Source organism: Lichenostomus cassidix, chromosome 5, assembly GCF_008360975.1.
Source record: "Lichenostomus cassidix isolate B80296 chromosome 5, HeHo_3.0, whole genome shotgun sequence".
Lineage (NCBI taxonomy): Eukaryota > Metazoa > Chordata > Aves > Passeriformes > Meliphagidae > Lichenostomus > Lichenostomus cassidix.
The window spans coordinates 59,455,986-59,474,552 of NC_139486.1; the positions used below are offsets into that span (position 1 = coordinate 59,455,986).

General features: G+C 49.4%; 2 protein-coding genes, 1 long non-coding RNA gene and 1 pseudogene across 3 annotated transcripts; 2 read left to right on the forward strand and 2 right to left on the reverse strand.

The window, feature by feature from the left end:
* Positions 1–353: 353 nt before the first annotated feature.
* On the reverse strand, positions 354–2,498 carry LOC146436833 (mas-related G-protein coupled receptor member H-like). The gene is made up of 2 exons (XM_085063277.1): positions 1,958–2,498; positions 354–1,710 (listed from the first exon to the last, which is right to left on the reverse strand). Exon 2 carries the CDS (start codon positions 1,590–1,592, stop codon positions 669–671), a length of 924 nt encoding a protein of 307 aa, XP_084919403.1. The 5' UTR covers positions 1,593–1,710; positions 1,958–2,498; the 3' UTR covers positions 354–668.
* Positions 1,479–5,736, forward strand: LOC146436834 (uncharacterized). Its single transcript, XR_014852775.1, has 3 exons — positions 1,479–1,551; positions 4,861–4,991; positions 5,152–5,736. It is a non-coding gene; the product is annotated as an uncharacterized LOC146436834 (long non-coding RNA).
* A 1,605-nt stretch (positions 5,737–7,341) lies between these two features.
* Positions 7,342–8,635, reverse strand: LOC146436835 (mas-related G-protein coupled receptor member H-like). The gene has a single exon (XM_085063278.1). It carries the CDS (start codon positions 8,596–8,598, stop codon positions 7,687–7,689), a length of 912 nt encoding a protein of 303 aa, XP_084919404.1. The 5' UTR covers positions 8,599–8,635; the 3' UTR covers positions 7,342–7,686.
* A 3,387-nt stretch (positions 8,636–12,022) lies between these two features.
* Positions 12,023–12,967, forward strand: LOC146436836 (mas-related G-protein coupled receptor member X2-like; annotated as a pseudogene).
* Positions 12,968–18,567: the final 5,600 nt, after the last annotated feature.

Below are 18,567 nucleotides of genomic sequence, written 5' to 3' on the forward strand. Positions count from 1 at the left end.
CTGCTGAGGGAGAACCCAAAGAAACGGCAGAGGAAGAATTTCTGAAGGAAAAGAGTTCCTTTGCACCTGGCTCACAACACCAGAAACAAAAGACATTCAGGGAGATCTTCGCTGTGACACTCAGAGAGCAGCTGGGAAGGGAATGCTGAGCCCCTGGGCCATCCTGCCCATGCCGGCTGTGCCGCTGCCATCCCAGCTCTGGGCACTCGGGATCATGTTAGCTGCAGGGAGCACAAGCCATGCCTGTGTCCCCTCCCTCCCTCCCTCCCTCCCTCCACCCCCATTCCCGGCTGGCAGCAGGAGCCAGAGGAAGGCAGCAAGCGCTGGCAGATGGGGTGAAGGCAGCTCAGGGTTCAGGATGATGTTTCTTGATATCAGACTGCAGTGAGATGCAGGAACCAGGTGCCAGGGGCATTTTTGGAATTACAGCTGTGTCAGGAAGGATCCCTTTGGGGGAATAATGTTCTAGGACCTGGGAGGGAAGAGGAAAGCCATGCTTTAATGTGCTCCCTGCAGAGCATCCCTCCCACATGCCCCTGCTGTCATTTCCTGCAGGATTACATCACGGGAGGGTGATCCTTTGGATATTTCTTCATCAGGTGGCTCGAGGAAACCCTCAGCCACTGTCCAAGGGTCCTTCAGCAGTTCAGTGGAAGGGATCAACAGGCTCAGAGTGCTGCGTCTACAGCAGAATCATTGCTGCTGGGAGTGTCTTCTTCTGGCTCCCCCAAGACCCTCTGGAGGGAGAGCTGGAGTGACCTCATGGAGCAGGGTCTCCTCCAGCTCCCCACGCAGAGGCAGATAAAGGAGTTGCTGGCGCTGTTGATGCAGGCGAGCAGGAAAGCAACCTGGGAGGACACAATGGTGTAGCTGAGCTGCTGCAGGAAATTGCAGAGGCTGAAGGGGAGACTGAAGAGCACACTGAGGAAGATAACTATATTGAGCTTCTTGAGTTGCTGCTGCTTGGAGCCACACTTGGCCTTGATGAAGAGGATTGTGCTGGAAATGACCACGGCTGGGGCAAAGAGGAAGAGGTTGATGGCAAACATGGAGATGAGAGACACCCGACAGTGCTCGTATTGGTGTGTCAGGCACGGGGAAGCCACTGTGGCAATGACAGCGATGGAGAGGACCTCGATCAGGACATTCACCACCTCTGACAGGCACTGGGGGCGGTGGCAGTGGCACCGGAGTGGGCAGAGGGTGGAAATGAATCTCTCGATGCTGATGGCCATCAGCAGGTACATCCCTGTGTTGCAGGAGAACAGGGACAGCAGGAAACATGACATCAGGTACTGCAGGGACGGGGCAGCCGAGCAGACAACATCTGCCTGCAGGGAGAGCACAGTGCAGGGGACCACAAAGAGGAGGAACAGGAAGTTGATGACAGCCAGATGGAAGATGTAGACAGTGATGGGGCTCCTTTGCATGCGGAAGCCAAGCAGCCAGATGACAGCCCCATTCCCAGCCAGCCCACAGAGGCAGATGAGCAGTGTGGCACCATCTGTGGCCAAGTTGGTGACATCCATCCCACACGGATTGTCTCCATCAGTAGGTGAAGTGGAAGGTTGGGATGTGGTGCTCAGCTCCATGGATGTACGCAGGGCAGGCAGTGAGATATGGATCCCAGCTGTGGTCAGAGTGGATGGGAAGTCAGTGGTCAGTGCTTGGAGAATCCTGGGATTGACCACGCAGCTCCTCAGCAGCTCCCTGAAGCAGGAAGGATTCAGTGGAGAGAAGTGAGATGTGCAGGGGAGGAGGGTGGTGGAAATTGTGAGGGTGGGAGAGGGAGGTGGGAGGGTTGGGATGTTCAGCAGGGGACACGGAAGAGAAGCTCAGGGCAGAGGAGGGAGGAGCTGGGGAGGACACTGCAGTCACTGGGGGAGGGTGGCAGGAACAGAGCAGCTGCTGGAGGAGAGGCAGGTGGGGTAGGGAGGAAGGAAAGCATTGCACTGACCTGTTCAGTGTGGGGCAGCAGCAGGCAAAGGGTGTCTGTCCAGATCAGTGCTGCTTCCTGGCATCTCTTGCTCCTTTTGGATCCATATGGTAAAGTGGATCCTCCCAGGTTGATAATATGAAGCAGAATGTCTCCAGATCACCAGAATATTCCCACTGTCCCCACTCCAATCCTGATGGCTCCTCTCCGTGCTCTGTCCCAGTGTTGCTCCCCAGGACTGGGTGGAGAGGGATGAGCAAGTCAGAAATTACATCTTTGGCTGCGTCAGAACTCCACTTACTTGCTCTTACTTGGAATTATTACTCTTTGCTTTTTTTTTTTTTTTTTTGCTACAAAGGAAGTGGCTTTTGCCAGAAGCTCTGCATGCAGGATTTTGTAATTGGCTCCTCCTTTCCTCTTGATTAGAAATGCTCCTTCGCTGCAGAATGTCCCATTCTCTGACTGCCTTCCCTCTCCCTACAGGTTTCTACCATTGCTCATTTCTGTCCCCTGAGGGGTCATGGTCCCTCCAGCAGCAGAGGGATGCTGGTGGTGCTGGTGGCACTGGAATGCTGGCAGTGCTGGGGAAGCAGCTGCATGATTCTCAGAAACAGCTTCCTTTCTGGAAAGAGCTCTGGGATCATTGCCAAAACCTTCCCTGGACTCAAGGGAGCACAACTGAGACAAGAATTCCCCTTTGTTGACATTCTTATGCAGGCACACTCTGTTGAAGCCTTTCACTAGCAGCTCCTCCTCCTCCTCCTCCTCCTCCTCTTCCTCTTCCTCAGTCCTGTGAGCACTTGTGGTTGTTTTTACCTGATCCCACCCTTTTGCCAGCAGCGACATTTTCACCAGACAAGGTTACTCCAAACACCATCCAATCTGGCCTGGAACACTTCCAGGGATCCTGGGGCAGCCACAGCTTCTCTGGACAACCTGTGCCAGGGCCTCAGCACCCTCACAGGGAAGGATTTCTCCCCAATATCCAACCTGAACCCACCCTCTGTCAGTGGGAAGCCATTCCCCCTTGTCCTGTCCCTCCAGGCCCTTCTCCAAAGTCCCTCTCCAGCTCTCCTGGAGCCCCTTTAGCTCATGGATCAGGAACTGTTTGCACTGGAAAGGATTGGCCCAGTGAGGGGATGTGAGATTCCATAGCTGGGGACACAAACACGGTGTCAGTGACGAAGAGAGGAGGCAGTTCTGCTCCCAGGGTCTCCACACACACCAGATTCCAGCAGGAGCATCCCAGCTCCCAGACACATGTCAGTCTGGGTGGGAATCATCTCATTTCAGCTTTCCAGGAATTCTGTGGAATTCACTGTAGGTTGCTGTCTGACTCCCAAGGGAGTATAGAAGATGGCTCAGATGAAACCTCTAGCTTTCTAATGGTTAAAGCCAAGACATCAGCATTGATTCACTTCTTCTTAGACAAAATTACATTTCTGAAATCCTAAATCATGATGAACCTGCAGGACCATAAAAGGGCTTCCTTTAGGAGGTGGCTGCATGGAAACTAGTTCTAGGAAAGTGGTTTTTTATGTATTAGGTACGAAATATGTTTCAAGGACTATATGTGGTTATAACGGAAAAAAAATTCCTGTTTTAAAGTCTCACCACAGATACAGAACAAGGAGAGATCCTTCCATGTGTCCTGTGGAGGTAAAGAATTCCTGCTTCCTAATGCTTCACATTGTGTTAGAAAGTTTATTCCTGCCCATTTTAGGATTATTTCTGGTGAAACCATGTGGGAGAACTGCCTGATCTCATGTAAAACCTGGGGGGTCCTCTGTATTTGGTATGCCAGCATGTGGGCTTTCCTGGAGAAAACCACAGATTTCCACTGGATTCATTTGGGACATAGGGAAGATCCATTTTGACACTAAGGTATTCTTTCCAGTCTGGGAACCCTGCCCATATAAGATGGTTTCCAAAACTGGTATTTTGGAATTTGATATTTTGAAATTGGCTTATTTTGGTCCTTTGGAACTTGGTATTCTGGTGGTTTGAAATGGAATTATTTTGGTATATTGAAACTGGTATTTTTTCAGCTTGTTTTTTTTTGTCTTTTGGAACCTGTTTTTTTGTGTTGGGTAACCTAGGTTTTCCATATCGTTGTAACCTGGGGGTTTTTTTGGTATTTTGGAACTTGGCTTGGGTTGAGTTGAGGGGTTTTTTGGTTTTGGCTTTGGTTTGTTTGTTTGTTTTGGTTTGTATGTTTGAACCTGGTTGTTCTGGAAATTAAATAATGTATTGCGTCATTATGGGTACGGATCAATCTAAAGGGATTCACAGGGATGGTATTTTGAGAAAATCACCATTTGGATGTAGATTGAAACATTGAAGGAAGATTGGTGGCCCTTCCTCATGGAACAGCTGCCAGGGAGAATTTAATTAAATATTTTATCAGTAGTGGCCTTTGTATGAATTGGAGTCGGGAGAAAAATGGCCACAAAATGGTACCTGGGACTATAACAATTTTTTATAACTGATATTATTCTTGTTTTGAGGACAAAATGAGATGAATGGCTGGATTAATGTTTTCCACTTTAAGAAATCTCCCTGAATACCAAAGGGATTATAGTGCCTTTGGATCCTTTTGGTTTGCCTTTAGAGAAGGACAATATGGAGAAAAGAATTCAATTGTTGTTCTATGTGTAGCACAGACAAGTCTGCTCTAAGTATTTAGATGGCCAAAGGCAAAAAAGGTTTAAAATTCAGCTGCAAACTCCTGTGCAGAGAGAAATTAAAAACTGGGTTTTGATTCAGTATTAAATACGCTCCAATGGGAGTTAAGGAATGACTTTATCATAATTGTTGGTGCCACCAGGACTTGTGAAACATGACCCCTTTCCCAATCCAATTAAATTCACATTGAAATCTCTAAAATTCCTAAATACGTGGAAGCGTCAATTTTTATGTTACAGGAACTGACTTCCCAGTCTGAACCTACTGCAAAGAAAATTAAGGATGCAGTAATCCCCAATGGCCAGCGACATTCCTGGGATATCAAATAGTGGAACTTCTAAGAATCAAACTAAAATCAGGCACAGGCCTGGTAAGGCATAACCAATATCCTTGAAATTTGAAATATTGAAAAGAATTTTCAGGAATTAATAAAATAGAATGGTAGCTAACTCATATACACTCATGCTCATGCAAAAAAAAAGAAAAAAAAGCAATAATAAAAAAAATATTTTAATGTTTCACTGTAATAGATTTAAAGGATGCCTTTTTCTGCACACCTCTAAGCCATGACAACCAGGAACTATTCACATTTAAGTGGGAAAATCCACAGGCAAGTCTGCATTTCCACAAGTATTTAGAAATAGCCCCACAGTTTCGGAGAACCAACTGGCAAAGGAATTACAAGAACAGTAGACCTTTAAACTGCAAGATGTTCTGTTACAACATGTTGATGATATTCTGCTGGCCACCAAAACTAAAGAACTGTGCTGAGACCCAACCGCTGAATTGTTAAACTTTAGAAGATTAAATGATTACAGGGGATTGGGAGAGAAGGCCTAAGTGATGAAGAAGACTGTGAGCTTCCTGGGTTTTGAAATTCTCCAAGGCCAGAGAAAACTAAGCATGAGCCATGAGCTGTAAGAGAATTGCATGTTTTGCTTGGAATGGTCAGGTGGTGGATCAGGAATTTGGGATTACCAGTCCACCCTTTGTATGGAGTTTTATAACTGCCCATAAAGATTTTATTGTATGGACTGATGATGCCTGGGCTGTGTTCAAACACCTTTAGAAAGCACTAATGGGAATCTGTCTTTGGGTTTGCCAGATCCCAGGAGATCTTTTGAGTTATTCACTGATTGAGTTATTCAAGGATGGCCTGGCTGTTTGTGAGCAGTCACAGCTAAGGAGCTGTTGATTCAGGAAGCTCCTAAATGGGCTCTGGGACAAACTGCAGAGGGTGGAACTCCTCTCACCCAGGCATTGGAACTGAGCCAAAGGGAAAGTAAACATCTGGAGGGATTCTAAACATGCTTTTGGATCATTGCCTGCCGTCAGAGCAATGTGGAGACAGAGAGGTTTGTTATAAGCACAAGCTATATCAATCAAGCATGGGACACAAATATTACCCCCCTTGGAGGCTGAAAAAGCAGCTGAAGTTTCAATTATGCCCCATAGAACACACCAGGCAAATAAAATAGAGCCAAAATATGGAAGTGGCTAAAGAAGCTGTAGAAAAGGTCATCCATGTTTTGGTTCTGCAACAGGTGATCTGTGCGCCAGATATTAAGTCAGAATAAAGTGCACAAGATTGTCAGTTAATTGAAGCATTGTATTCTAGTTTTCGCCCAGGTGGATGGGCAATCACTGCTTCTAGGCAATAGTTCCCAAGGAAATAAGGCAGCCACAGAGCATGACCTATTGGTCTCTGCTGCCCTCCAGGGCGAATATTTGGGATCAACAGCATCCAGACCCCCTCCGACCACCTCCACACCCCTCCTGACCCCTCCAACAAACCCCAGACCCGCCCATCTCCCCCTGATTCCCTCCAGACCCCCACCCTCAGGGCCCTCTTCCCCCGGGCAGTGCCCCACAGCCCCGCTCCTGCCCCGCTCCAGCCGGGAGCTCCGGCAGTGTCTCCGCTGCTCCCGGCCATTCCTGCTCCTCCACCCCAATAAATGCTGCTGGATCCATCCCACCGCTGCCGCTTGCTCCTTTCCATGAGAGGCTGGGGGGCTGGACACTGGGGGTGAAGCTCTGGAGTGGGGTGTCCCAGAAACATTCCCCAGAGCCTCATGGGGCAGCCTGGGGTGAGCATCCCATGGGGAGGGACTGGAGTCTCAGGGATGGGAATGGGAGAGATGGGAAGGACTGGAGGTGTGTGGGCTGCATGGGGGAGTGGGATGGAAGGTTGGGATGGGGGTGTGGGACATGGTGGGGCTGGTGGGAATGGGGTGGGACATAGTGGGAAGGTGTGGGCTGTGGTGGGGCTGGTGACCTCAGTAAAGCCACAGGGGGAGAGGTGATGCCACGTGGAGCCCATGGTGACAAACACAGGTGTCACCCTGCTCCTGGAAGGGGGTGGCTGTGCTGAGGACTATGGACTTCCCTTCCCCTTGCAGCTGCACCATCTCAGTCTGCTGAGAGAGAAGCTGAAACAAGGGGAGAGGAAGAAATTTTGAGTCCTTTGCACCTGACTCACAACACTAGAAAGAAATTATATTTGGAGAGTTTTTTTGCTGTGCCACTCAGAGAGCAGCTGGGAAGGGAATGCTGAGCCCCTGGGCCATCCTGCCCATGCCGGCTGTGCCGCTGCCATCCCAGCTCTGGGCACTCGGGATCATGTTTGCTGCAGGGAGCACAAGCCATGCCTGTGTCCCCTCCCTCCCTCCCTCCACCCCCATTCCCGGCTGGCAGCAGGAGCCAGAGGAAGGCAGCAAGCGCTGGCAGACGGGGTGAAGGCAGCTCAGGGTTCAGGATGCTGTTTGTTGATATCAGACTGCGGTGGGATGTAAGAACCATGCTGGGGGGATTTTTGGAATTACAGTTGTTTTGGGAAGGATCCCTTTTGGGGGAGTAGTCTTTTAGGTCCTGGAAGGGAGGAGGAAAGCCATTCTCCAATGTGCTCCCTGGAGTGCATCCCTCCCACATGCCCCTGCTGTCTTCTCTTGCAGGATTACATCGTGGGAGGGGGGATGTTGGGGATGTTTATTAATCAGGTGGCTCGAGGAAACCCTCAGCCACTGTCCAAGGGTCCTTCTGCAGTGCAGTGGAAGGGATCAACAGGCTCAGAGTGCTGTGTCCATGGCTGAATCATTGCTGCTGGCAGTGTCTTCTTCTGGCTCCACCAAGGCCCTCTGGAGGGAGAGCTGGAGTGACCTCATGAAGCAGTGCCTCCTCCAGCTCCCCACGCAGAGGCAGATAAAGGGGTTGCTGGCACTGTTGATGCAGGCGAGCAGGAAAGCAACCTGGGAGGACACAATGGTGTAGCTGAGCTGCTGCAGGAAATTGCAGAGGGTGATGGGCTGACTGAAGAGCACACTGAGGAAGATAGTGATGCTGAGCCTCTTGGGTTGTTGCTGCTTGGCATTAATGAAGAGGATTGTGCTGGAAATGACCACAGCTGGGGCCAAGAGGAAGAGGTTGATGGCAAACATGGAGATGAGAGCCACCTGGCAGTGCTCGTGTTCCTGTGACTGGCACAGGGAAGTCACTGTGACAACAAAAGTGATGGAGAGCATCCAGAGCAGGACACACACCACCCATAACACGCGCTGGGGGCGGTGGCAGTGGCACCGGAGTGGGCAGAGGGTGGAAATGCATCTCTCGATGCTGATGGCTGTCAGCAGGTACAGCCCCAGGTTGCAGGGAAACAAGGACAGCGTGAAACGCACCGTCAGGTACAGCAGGGACGGGGCAGCAGAGCAGAACAAATTTGCGTGCAGGAAGAGCACAGTGCAGGGGACCACAAAGAGGAGGAACAGGAAGTTGATGACAGCCAGATGGAAGATGTAGACAGTGATGGGGCTCTTTTGCATGCAGAAGCCAAGGAGCCAGCCAACAGCCCCATTCCCAGCCAGCCCACAGAGGCAGATAAGCAGTGTGGCACCATCTGTGGCCAAGTCAGTGACATCTATCCCACACAGATCGTCTCCATCAGTAGGTGAAGTGGAAGGTTGGGATGTGGTGCTCAGCTCCATGGATGTATGCAGGGCAGGCAGTGGGATATGGATCCCAGCTGTGGTCAGAGTGGATGGGAAGTCAGTGATCAGTGCTTGGAGAATCCTGGGAATGACCATGCAGCTCCTCAGCAGCTCCCTGAAGCAGGAAGGATTCAGTGGAGAGAAGTGAGATGTGCAGGGGAGGAGAGTGCTGAAAATGGTGGTGTGGGAGAGGGAGGTGGGAGGGTTGGGATGTCCAGCAGGAGATGCGGAAGGGAAGGTCAGGGCAGAGGAGGGAGGAGCTGGGGAGGACACTGCAGTCACTGAGAGAGGGTGGCAGGAACAGAGCAGCTGCTGGAGGAGAGGCAGGTGGGGAAGGAAGGAAGGAAGGAAGGAAGGAAGGAAGGAAGGAAGGAAGGAAGGAAGGAAGGAAGGAAGGAAGGAAGGAAGGAAGGAAGGAAGGAAGGAGGGAGGGAGGGAAGGAAGGAAGGAAGGAAGGAAGGAAGGAAGGAAGGAAGGAAGGAAGGAAGGAAGGAAGGAAGGAAGGAAGGAAGGAAGGAAGGAAGGAAGGAAGGAAGGAAGGAAGGAAGGAAGGAAGGAAGGAAGGAAGGAAGGAAAGCATTGCACTGACCTGTTCAGTGTGGGGCAGCAGCAGGCAAAGGGTGTCTGTCCAGATCAGTGGCAGTTCCCAGCATCTCTTGCTCCTTTTGGATCCATATCCTAATGCAGAGCCTCCCAGGTCAGAAACACGAAGGAGAAAGTGCCCAGATCCCCAGGAGGTCCCCACTCCTGTCCTGCTGACTTCTCTCTGTGCCCTGTCACAGTCTTGCTTCCTAAGGGTTGGTGGAGTCATGGGGGAGTCAGAAACTGCCGCTCTGGCTACATCTGAGTTTCACTTTTACTTTTTTTTTCTGTAAACGAAATGGCTTTTTTCAAAAGCTCCACCAGAACTGTGTGAATGGCTTGTCATTTCCTCTTGACTAGAAACACTTCTTCCCTGCAGAATGTCCAATCTTCTGCCTGCCGTCCCACTCCCAACAGTTTTCTACCATTGCTCATTTCTGTTCCTTGAGGGGTCATGGCCCCTCCAGCAGCAGAGGGATGCTGGTGGTGCTGGTGGCACTGGAATGCTGGCAGTGCTGGCAGTGCTGGGGAGGCAGCTGGATGCTTGTCAGAAAAAACTCCCTTTCTGGAAAGAGCTCTGGGATCATTGCCAAAACCTTCCCTGGACTCAAGGGAGCACAACTGAGACAAGAATTCCCCTTCGTTGACATTCTTATGCAGGCACACTCTGTCGAAGCCTTTCACCAGCAGCTCCTCCTCCTCCTCCTCCTCTTCCTCCTCCTCAGTCCTGTGAGCACTTGTGGTTGTTTTTACCTGATCCCACCCTTTTGCCAGCAGCGACATTTTCACCAGACAAGGTTACTCCAAACACCATCCAATCTGGCCTGGAACACTTCCAGGGATCCTGGGGTAGCCACAGATTCTCTGGACAACCTGTGCCAGGGCCTCAGCACCCTCACAGGGAAGGATTTCTCCCTAATATCCAACCTGAACCCACTCCCTGCAATAAATTATTAGAGATCAGATTTTGGAGTGCTGTTATCCCCCTATCAGCCCTTCACCAGAGCTCATCCTTCTTCTCTTCCATCCTGTGAGCACTTGTGGTTGTTTTTACTGATCCCACCCCTTCACCAGCAGCAACACCTTCCAAAAGTCCACATTGCTCCAAATGCAAATCAGCTTGGCCTTGGACACTTCCTGGGATCCTGGGGCAGCCACAGCTTCTCTGGACAACCTGTGCCTCAGCACCCTCACAGGGAAGGATTTCTCCCCAATATCACATCTGAACGCACTGTCTGTCAGTGGGAAGCCATATCCCCTTGTCCTGTCCCTCCAGACCCTTCTCCAAAGTCCCTCTCCAGCTCTCCTGGAGCCCCTTTAGCTCATGGATCATGAACTGTTTGCACTGGAAAGGATTGGCCCAGTGAGGGGATGTGAGATTCCATAGCTGGGGACACAAACACAGTGTCAGTGAGGAAGAGAGGAGGCAGTTCTGCTCCCAGGGTCTCCACACACACCAGATTCCAGCAGCAGCATCCCAGCTCCCAGACACATGTCAGTCTGGGTGGGAATCATCTCATTTCAGCTTTCTAGGAATTCTGTGGAATTCATTGTAGGTTGCTGTCTGACTCCCAAGGGAGTGTAGAACATGAGTCGAATGAAATCTCTAGCTTTCTAATGCTTGTAGCCAAGAGAGCAGCATTGATTCACCTCTTCTCAGAAAAAAATGACATTTCTGAAATGTTAAATCATCCCTCTGCTGTATGCCTGTGCTCCAGCTCACACAGAGCATTTCTTATTGCATGAATCCTCTTGGAAACTGCATGGTTAAAGTCAAATACCTTTGAAGTTGTGGTATACAAGTAGCAAAACAATATTTGAACCAGGAATCAAATTTTGTAGTGCAGGGTCCTAGGGACTCACCCCAGGAATAAGAGGGGCAAGTTCAGGCAGTTCAAAAGACAAGATTTCAGGATTTGGGTTGCTTTAAAACCAAAGAGGAACCTGACACAGAGACAAACTGCTTTCCCACAGGTCTCATTGCTGAGGCTCTCTCCTGTTACTCATTTCCTGGACAGAGTCAAGAGCAGATTAGAAGCAGAGCTCTGATCCCAGCAAAGGCTCTGAAATAGTTCCTGTTTGTGAGAGCCCTGGAGAAAATGATCCAGCAGGGACAAAAGGGGGCCTGGGACAGACCCCTCACTGGACACTGCCCAGGCTCACCCAGCAGGCTTCTCTCCCCTTTCCCAAGTGAGCATTCCAGGGAAGCTCTTGAAGATCCTGACCCAGGGACAGCAGCTGGTGTGTGTGAGGCAATGTGAACCCACAGTGTGTCTGCTCCAGTGAAATTCTCCAGGCTGTGAAAGGAAAGGTCAGACTCTTGTCTTTCAACATAATCAGTGTCCCCCTCTTTGAGGTGGGACATGCTGACTGATTTTGGTGGGGGAATATCGGTCTGTAGGGTATTAAAAGCTCAAAATATTGTAGGAAAGGGGAGGGGGCAATACTGAATCGAGTGTTCTGCTGAAGGAATCCAGAAGCTCAGTGATGCCAAAAAACAGCTGAGAATCCAGGTCAGATCCACCACAAAGCCACTTGTTCCGATATCTCCACAGGCAATCCTTTCCTTCTCCAACTGTTTTCCTCCTCCAGTTCTGTGCTGTCCAAAGTCAGGAAGGAGGTACCTCCCTGGCTTTTGTTCCAGGCAGTCATACCCATCTCCCACATCCTACTAGCAATCTGCCCTGTCCCTTGCCTCTCCCTCTGCTGCTCCACATGGAAGCTGGGGGTGGGAAAAGATGGGAAAAGCCACGTGTGGGGGACAGCAGTGTTGGTAAGGTGTGTGTGTTTGTCACCCGTCCAGCTGTGTGAGGGAAGGAGAAGCAGCAGAGGTGTCACAATGAGCACATTGTCCCCTGCCACAGAGACAGCCAGCCCTGCCTGCTGGAGCCAGCCCGGTGGGAAAGTCTCCAACGGGAGCTGGAATGAGGACAAGCACTCCAACTGGACCCAGTGTGACAACAGCCACTAGAGCAGAGTCCCTGTCACGCTGCTCCTGTGCCTGTGTGGAATGGTGGGGAACGGGGCTGTCCTCTGGCTCCTCGGCTTCCACACCCGCAGGAGCCCCATCACCATCTGCATCCTCAGCCTGGCCATCGCTGACTTCACCTTCCTGCTCTTCATCACCATCGCCCTGGGGATATTTTATGTCCCAGAGAGCTTCTGCCACCAGCTGGGCTCACGGGGTGTGACAGCCGGGCTGAACGTCACCATCCTCTTCTCTTTCACTGCCCGGCTCTACTCTCTGACAGCCCTCAGTGCTTGGACAGCTCTCTTTGTCCTCCCTGTGTCCTGCTGGCCCTGCCACCGCTCCCAGCGCTTCCCGGTGCTCCTGTGTGCTCTGCTCTGGCTCCTCTCCTTCCTGCTCACCGTCACCCCCTGTTTCTGCCCTTCGGTGCTGGTGGCCTTGGTGCTGAGCTACCTCTTCTCCGTGCTCACCCTGATCTGCTCTGCTCTAGCCCTGCTGGCCAGGCTCCTGTGCTGCTCATGGAAACAGCCCCCACGGAAGCTCTGTGCCCTGGTCCTGCTGCCTGTCACCTTCTTTCCCTTCTTCACCGCTGATTTTGGGTTCTGGCTCTTGCTGAGAGCCTTTGACCCCTCTGTCTTTGCCCTCAGCACCTCTGTCCTGCTCGCCTGTGCCAACAGCAGTGCCCACCCTCTGATTTACTTCCTGGCTGGGAGCTGTGCAAAGGAATTCACCCTCTCTGTTAGACTTGCCTTCCAGAGGGCTTTTGAGGATGTGCCAGAGCCCCGGAATAGGGACAACACAGCAGAATCATCATAAAGTGGAATCCTCATGAAATAGAATCACTGTGAAATAGAATCAAAAAACATCCTGAATTTGAAGTGACTCACGAGGATCACAGAGTTCAGCTCCTGGCCCTGCACCATCCTGGCCATCTCCTGCACCTGCTCCCTGGCCATCCCAACAATCCCTCCCTGTGCCTGAGAGTGCTGTCCAAATGCTCCTGGAGCTCTGTCAGGCTGGTGCTGTGTGCAGCAGGGGAACTCCTGCCTGGGGTGGATTCTGGATGATGTGAGGAATCAACATGGGAAGGTTTGGGTTGGAAGGAACCTTACAGATCATCACATTCTGACCCTTTCTCCATGGGCATGTAAAAGAGGGTGTTTGTTCAATAAATCCAGGGTGTGGGTGCATAGGTACGCTTAATCAATTGATTATATGATTGCTAAAGCTTGATTGCTAAAGTTGCTTGTGTAAGGCGTATAGCCACATGATTGCAAATATAGCCACATGATTGCTAAAGTTGCTTGTGTAAGGCGTATAGCCACATGATTGCAAAAAGTTGCTTGTAGTCTCTGACAAGAATCAAGAATCAGCCTGTCCTAGGTTGCAATATTGATGTAGTTAAGTATTCTATTACCACCAGCTGTGGGCCGTTAGCTGCTATCACCTGCTAATGAACCACCCCGCATGACAGGCAATGGGCCATCAGGGACCCACCGTGTGACTCATGGACTTATCTCATCCCATTGTGAGATGCTCTGCCGAGGAGGGAGGAGCCAGGTGTTCCCACCTGGATATAACCTGGCCTTGGAACTGCCTGAGCTAGCCCTGTCTACTGGGTTCCCAGAGGACCAGAGCTACTACTGGATCTTCAGCTGGAGACTAGACCTTCACAGGATCACCGCTTCAACTGGACTACTTCAGTTGGACTGCTACTACCACCCTAACAGGGTGTTAGGTTGTATCTGACTTTGTCAGTGCTTTTCCTTGTATTATTTCACTTATTTTTAATTTCAATCTTGACTTGTGATCTCCCACTGGTTTGTTTTCAAACCAATACACAGCCAAAAAGAAGAGGCCACAATAGCAGAAATTATGAAAACTTGCTTCGCCCCCCCCGGCCACAACGTTAAGAGCATGCGCAGAGTACTGCCGAAAGAGGAAGTTAAACAACATAAAAGAAGACTGAAAAGCAGGAACTGTGCGGCAGCTGGCGGGACGGTGATCCCCCTGTCACCCAGCGCTGTATTGCCTTTTGCTTTGCTTGCTGTAATTAATAAAATTTTACCCATTGGAACTAAGACCGATTGGCGTGGTCTCTAACCTCTGTAACAGTTCTGGTGCCGTGACTCGGATAGAGAATCCAGCGATTACGTGAGGGTCTCAAGGAGGCGTCCCGCCGATACTGGCGGCCTCGGCTCCCTGCTTGTCGCTCCTCTCTATCTGACGATCCGAAATTCAAAGCAAAAGGCAAGGACGAACCGGTCGACCCTATAAATTTTGTGCACAAAAGTCCGGACGAAGACGCAGGACGCGTAAGTAACTGCCTGTTGTGCAGGGGTATCTGTTCGGTCGGGGTCGGGGATCCCGGAGTGCAATGAGTGGGGGTTTGTGTGTGTAGGAGGGGAACCAGCAGCCAGATTCCCCAAGCGAGTGCGGACCCTCAGTAGTGCGGTTCCCACTGCCCGCGAGGGCGTGGGCCACGAACCAGGGGAAGCGAGTGAACCCCCGTGTGGCTGAAGGCACTCCGGAAGATGGGACAGGGGAAGAGCAAGCCCCCTCAACCCATGAAACGCCCTCCAGTACCTAGGGACTCCCCACTAGGGTTTATGTTGGAAAACTGGAGGTATTATCCCGGGACAGGGGATAAGGACAAGGCAAGAATGATCTATTATTGTGTAGAAGTTTGGGGAGGACAGAAAATTGATAAAGCAGTATGGTAGCCGAAGTTCGGCTCCAGTGAAGATTGGGTGCAACAGAGGTTAAATTTTTGGGTAAATTCTAAAACCCCTTTTAGTCAGGAAGAAAGCGATTATGTAGCAGTCTGGGTGACTCACCCAGGAGACTCAGAAGTCCGAGTCTTTAAACTCTCAGAGGTAGACCCAGAGAAGCAAAAATCAAAATACAGAAGGGAAGAAGAACTCCCTGTGGGACCCCCACCATATGTACCACCACCACCAATAGCACCCCCCCCGCCACAGCACGAGCCAGATCAGGATCAAATAGATCACGAACATGGACCCCTGACACGGGGAAGAGCTCGGCAGCATAACTTATTTCCCCTAAGGGAAATGCCCATGGGGGGTCCCAATCCACAAATGGGGGGGAGGATATTAGAAAGAAACTCGGGAGGATTGAAAATTGGCAAGACAGGAGATTGGATAAATTACTCCGGGAGGCACAAAAGGTGTATGTAAGGAGAGAGGAAGAGAGCCATAGGAGACAAGTAAGAATGATGGTACGAGAAAGTAGAGAATTGGCAGAGGATAGAGCAGGAAACCAGAGAAGAGGAAGGAACTTGCTTTTTACTGTCAGAAGAAAGGACATTTGAAGAAAGACTGTAGATTGAGAATGCAGGATGAAAGAGAGAGCAGAAAATGCAGGCTATGGGTGTAGTTAAAAATACTGAAGGAAAATGACGTTTGCCAGATGAGAGAGAAATGTTACCTAAATCAATATTAACTATTAAATATTATATTTATAAATATAGATATAATATTTATATTATATAAATTATATAAATATAAATATTAATTTTCAAATATTAACACAAATACACCAGAAAACACACTGGGGAAGTCAAGCATTAATAGATCATTTTGCTACAAAGTATATGTGCATAAAATTACATGATTTGGCTAAACAAATCACACAAAGCTGCTCAATATGTTTAAAGGTCAATCGAGCAGTGCAAAGGAAATTACCGATGAGAGGGAGACCCCTAGCGGTCAGACCATTTTCAAGAGCTCAAATTGATTTTACTGAGCTGCCTAAGGCTGGCAGGTATAAATATGTGCTTGTCATTGTAGATCAGCTAACACACTATGTGGAAGCTTTCCCCACTACTAGGGCAATGGCCCAAGCTGTAACTAAAGTATTATTAGAGCACATATCCTGAACATCAGAACACAACCTAAAGCAAACATTGAGATACCCCCTTTCGAAATGTTATATGGTATACCTTATGATATAAGAATCCCTAGAGAACACCCAGGGATCCTCGATAAAAATACCCAAATTTATATTAAAAAATTAATGAAATACAAACAAGAGCTATAGAATAAGGGCCTATTAAGTCAAAGACCCCCACTTGATATTACCTTACATCAGGTAAAACCAGGAGATTGAGTCCTCATAAAATCCTAGAGAGAAGCCACCTTACAACCCCATTGGGAGGGACCATTCCTGGTACTGATAACCACCAATACCGCAGTCCGAACTGCTGAGCGGAAGTGGACGCACGCTAGTCGCATCAAAGGACTGGTGCAACCTCGAGAGTGGCAAGTGACTAGCGAACCAGGCGACCTGAAACTGAAACTCACTAGAAACCATCAAAATTGAGCCCGTAGAAGATGAAGAGTTGTTCATGGGCGAGCCCCAAATCTTTAAATGGTACTACAATGGTAAATCCATGAACTACGAACTGTGTTGTTGTTACGGGAAAGAAGGAGAGTCACTACCGGGCGAAGGAGGGTGGTGGTATAGAACATTTAGAATTAAATATAGACTGCCAATCGATGAATTAGAGAAAGATCACGCAAGAAACATTTATGCTGAGGATGTAGAAATCTTATGTAATAGCAGTACTTGTGAAAGTTGTTACCCTTTTGTATGCTATATATGCAGAGTTTGTAAGGAGAAGTGGTGGACCCATTGTCGTAGAGGTATTCCCCCTCGTGGCATTTGCCATCCCTGTTGGAGAGACCAGCGAAATCAGACAGATTGGGCATTGAAATTACTTGTGGCCCGAGGGGAGATCAAGATTGGCTCAAAAAAGTGGTGGGACATTTTTGCCTTTGGAGTAAACCCCTCGTTATATTGTTATCATACCAACGAGCCCATACCCTTTGTGGCCAACATAATAGCAGGCACTTGTAGACGTGAAATACCCCGCGAAGTCGGCTGCTCCGCCCCGCAGGTAAAGGACCGTAGTTGGTTTACCTTCACGGTCAGGTCCCTGAAGAAAGGGTCTCCTCCTGAGAAATACCCCTGCTGTCGAGAAGATGGTTCACCCCGTGGCTTGCAGCAACCAAGTTGACGGGCGAGACAGAGGAGGAAAAAGCGAGAGAGAGAGTACGCCTGGGACCAAGGGGTTATGGAAGCCGAGATGCCTAAGGATTGGGAATGAAAGTGGCTCGCACAAGGTATGTTGGTCAAGAACTACACGACCCAGAAACCAATACCTCTATCTTAAATGGGGAAGCCACCAGCTCCAGGGCTTAGCATTGATTTTAAGCATTATAACGCCTGCTGCTAAAAGCACTGTCACCACACATCAACCCTTTAAATGGACACTGGTAAATTGGGAAAATCAGAAAACAATTCAAACTCAAACCGTAGCTGGAGCACCAAGTTTTAATGTAACCTCATGTGACCTGATTAATTATCCAACCTGTTATGATTCAGAGCTTCGAGCAAAGGGCTGGGTGGGACCCAGAGGCTACTATATGTGCCCCAGCACTGCACCAGGACGTAGTTACTGTAACTCTCCAAATTCATATTACTGTGCCTATTGGGGTTGTGAAACGATTGCTTATGCCTGGGCACCCGGAGGAGGAACAGATCCATTTATCAAAGTAGGGTGGGGTCCATATGGATGCACTCCACCTACTTATGATTCGCAGGGGGTCTCACCAAATGGAAACTGTAAATATATATACATAAATGTGACAAAACCCGAGGATTCAGGGTGGATGGTAGGCAAAACCTGGGGAGTGAGGCTCTGGTTTCCAGGACCTAGAGTAGATCCTGGGGGGCTCTTCTACATTAAAAAGGAGATAGCCCCGCACGACCCCGAATCAGTAGGTCCAAATCCAGTAATAGCAAGAAAAGATTCAGAGGTTCTAAGTCGAAATTATGTAACCATAGCCACTCCCACAATAGCCTCTGATATAGAAAATCCTACTACTGCCTCAGATTCGGTGAAAGAATTCAGCATGTTATAGAAACTCATACAAGCCAGCTATGATGTTTTAAATCACACTCATCCTGAACTAACCAAAGAATGCTGGCTATGCTATAGTATTAAACCCCCCTACTATGAGGCTATTGGGTACATAGAACAAGTAAGGAAAAAAACGGGTCTAACCCACAAGAATGTGCATGGGGAGGACGGGACAAAAATATCCCAGAGATCACCTTAGCAAGTGTAACCGGAAAAGGGATTTGTGTAGGGACAGTCCCACCAGATAAATCACATCTCTGTAATAAAACCATAACAAACATAACAAAACATAAAACAGCAAGCTGGTTAGTACCTGCTCCAAATGCCAGATGGGTCTGTGGAACTCTAGGAGTCACTCCATGTTTATCTGTTAAGATTTTTAACAATACCCATGACTACTGTGTACAGGTATTGATTATACCTAAAATCATTTACCATCCAAAAGACTATGTGCTCGACCAAATGACAGCAG

Bases quoted from the DNA above. Each gene is read 5' to 3' on its own strand.
- LOC146436833 (XM_085063277.1), bottom strand. From the start codon at position 1,592: ATGGAGCTGAGCACCACATCCCAACCTTCCACTTCACCTACTGATGGA.
- LOC146436835 (XM_085063278.1), bottom strand. From the start codon at position 8,598: ATGGAGCTGAGCACCACATCCCAACCTTCCACTTCACCTACTGATGGA.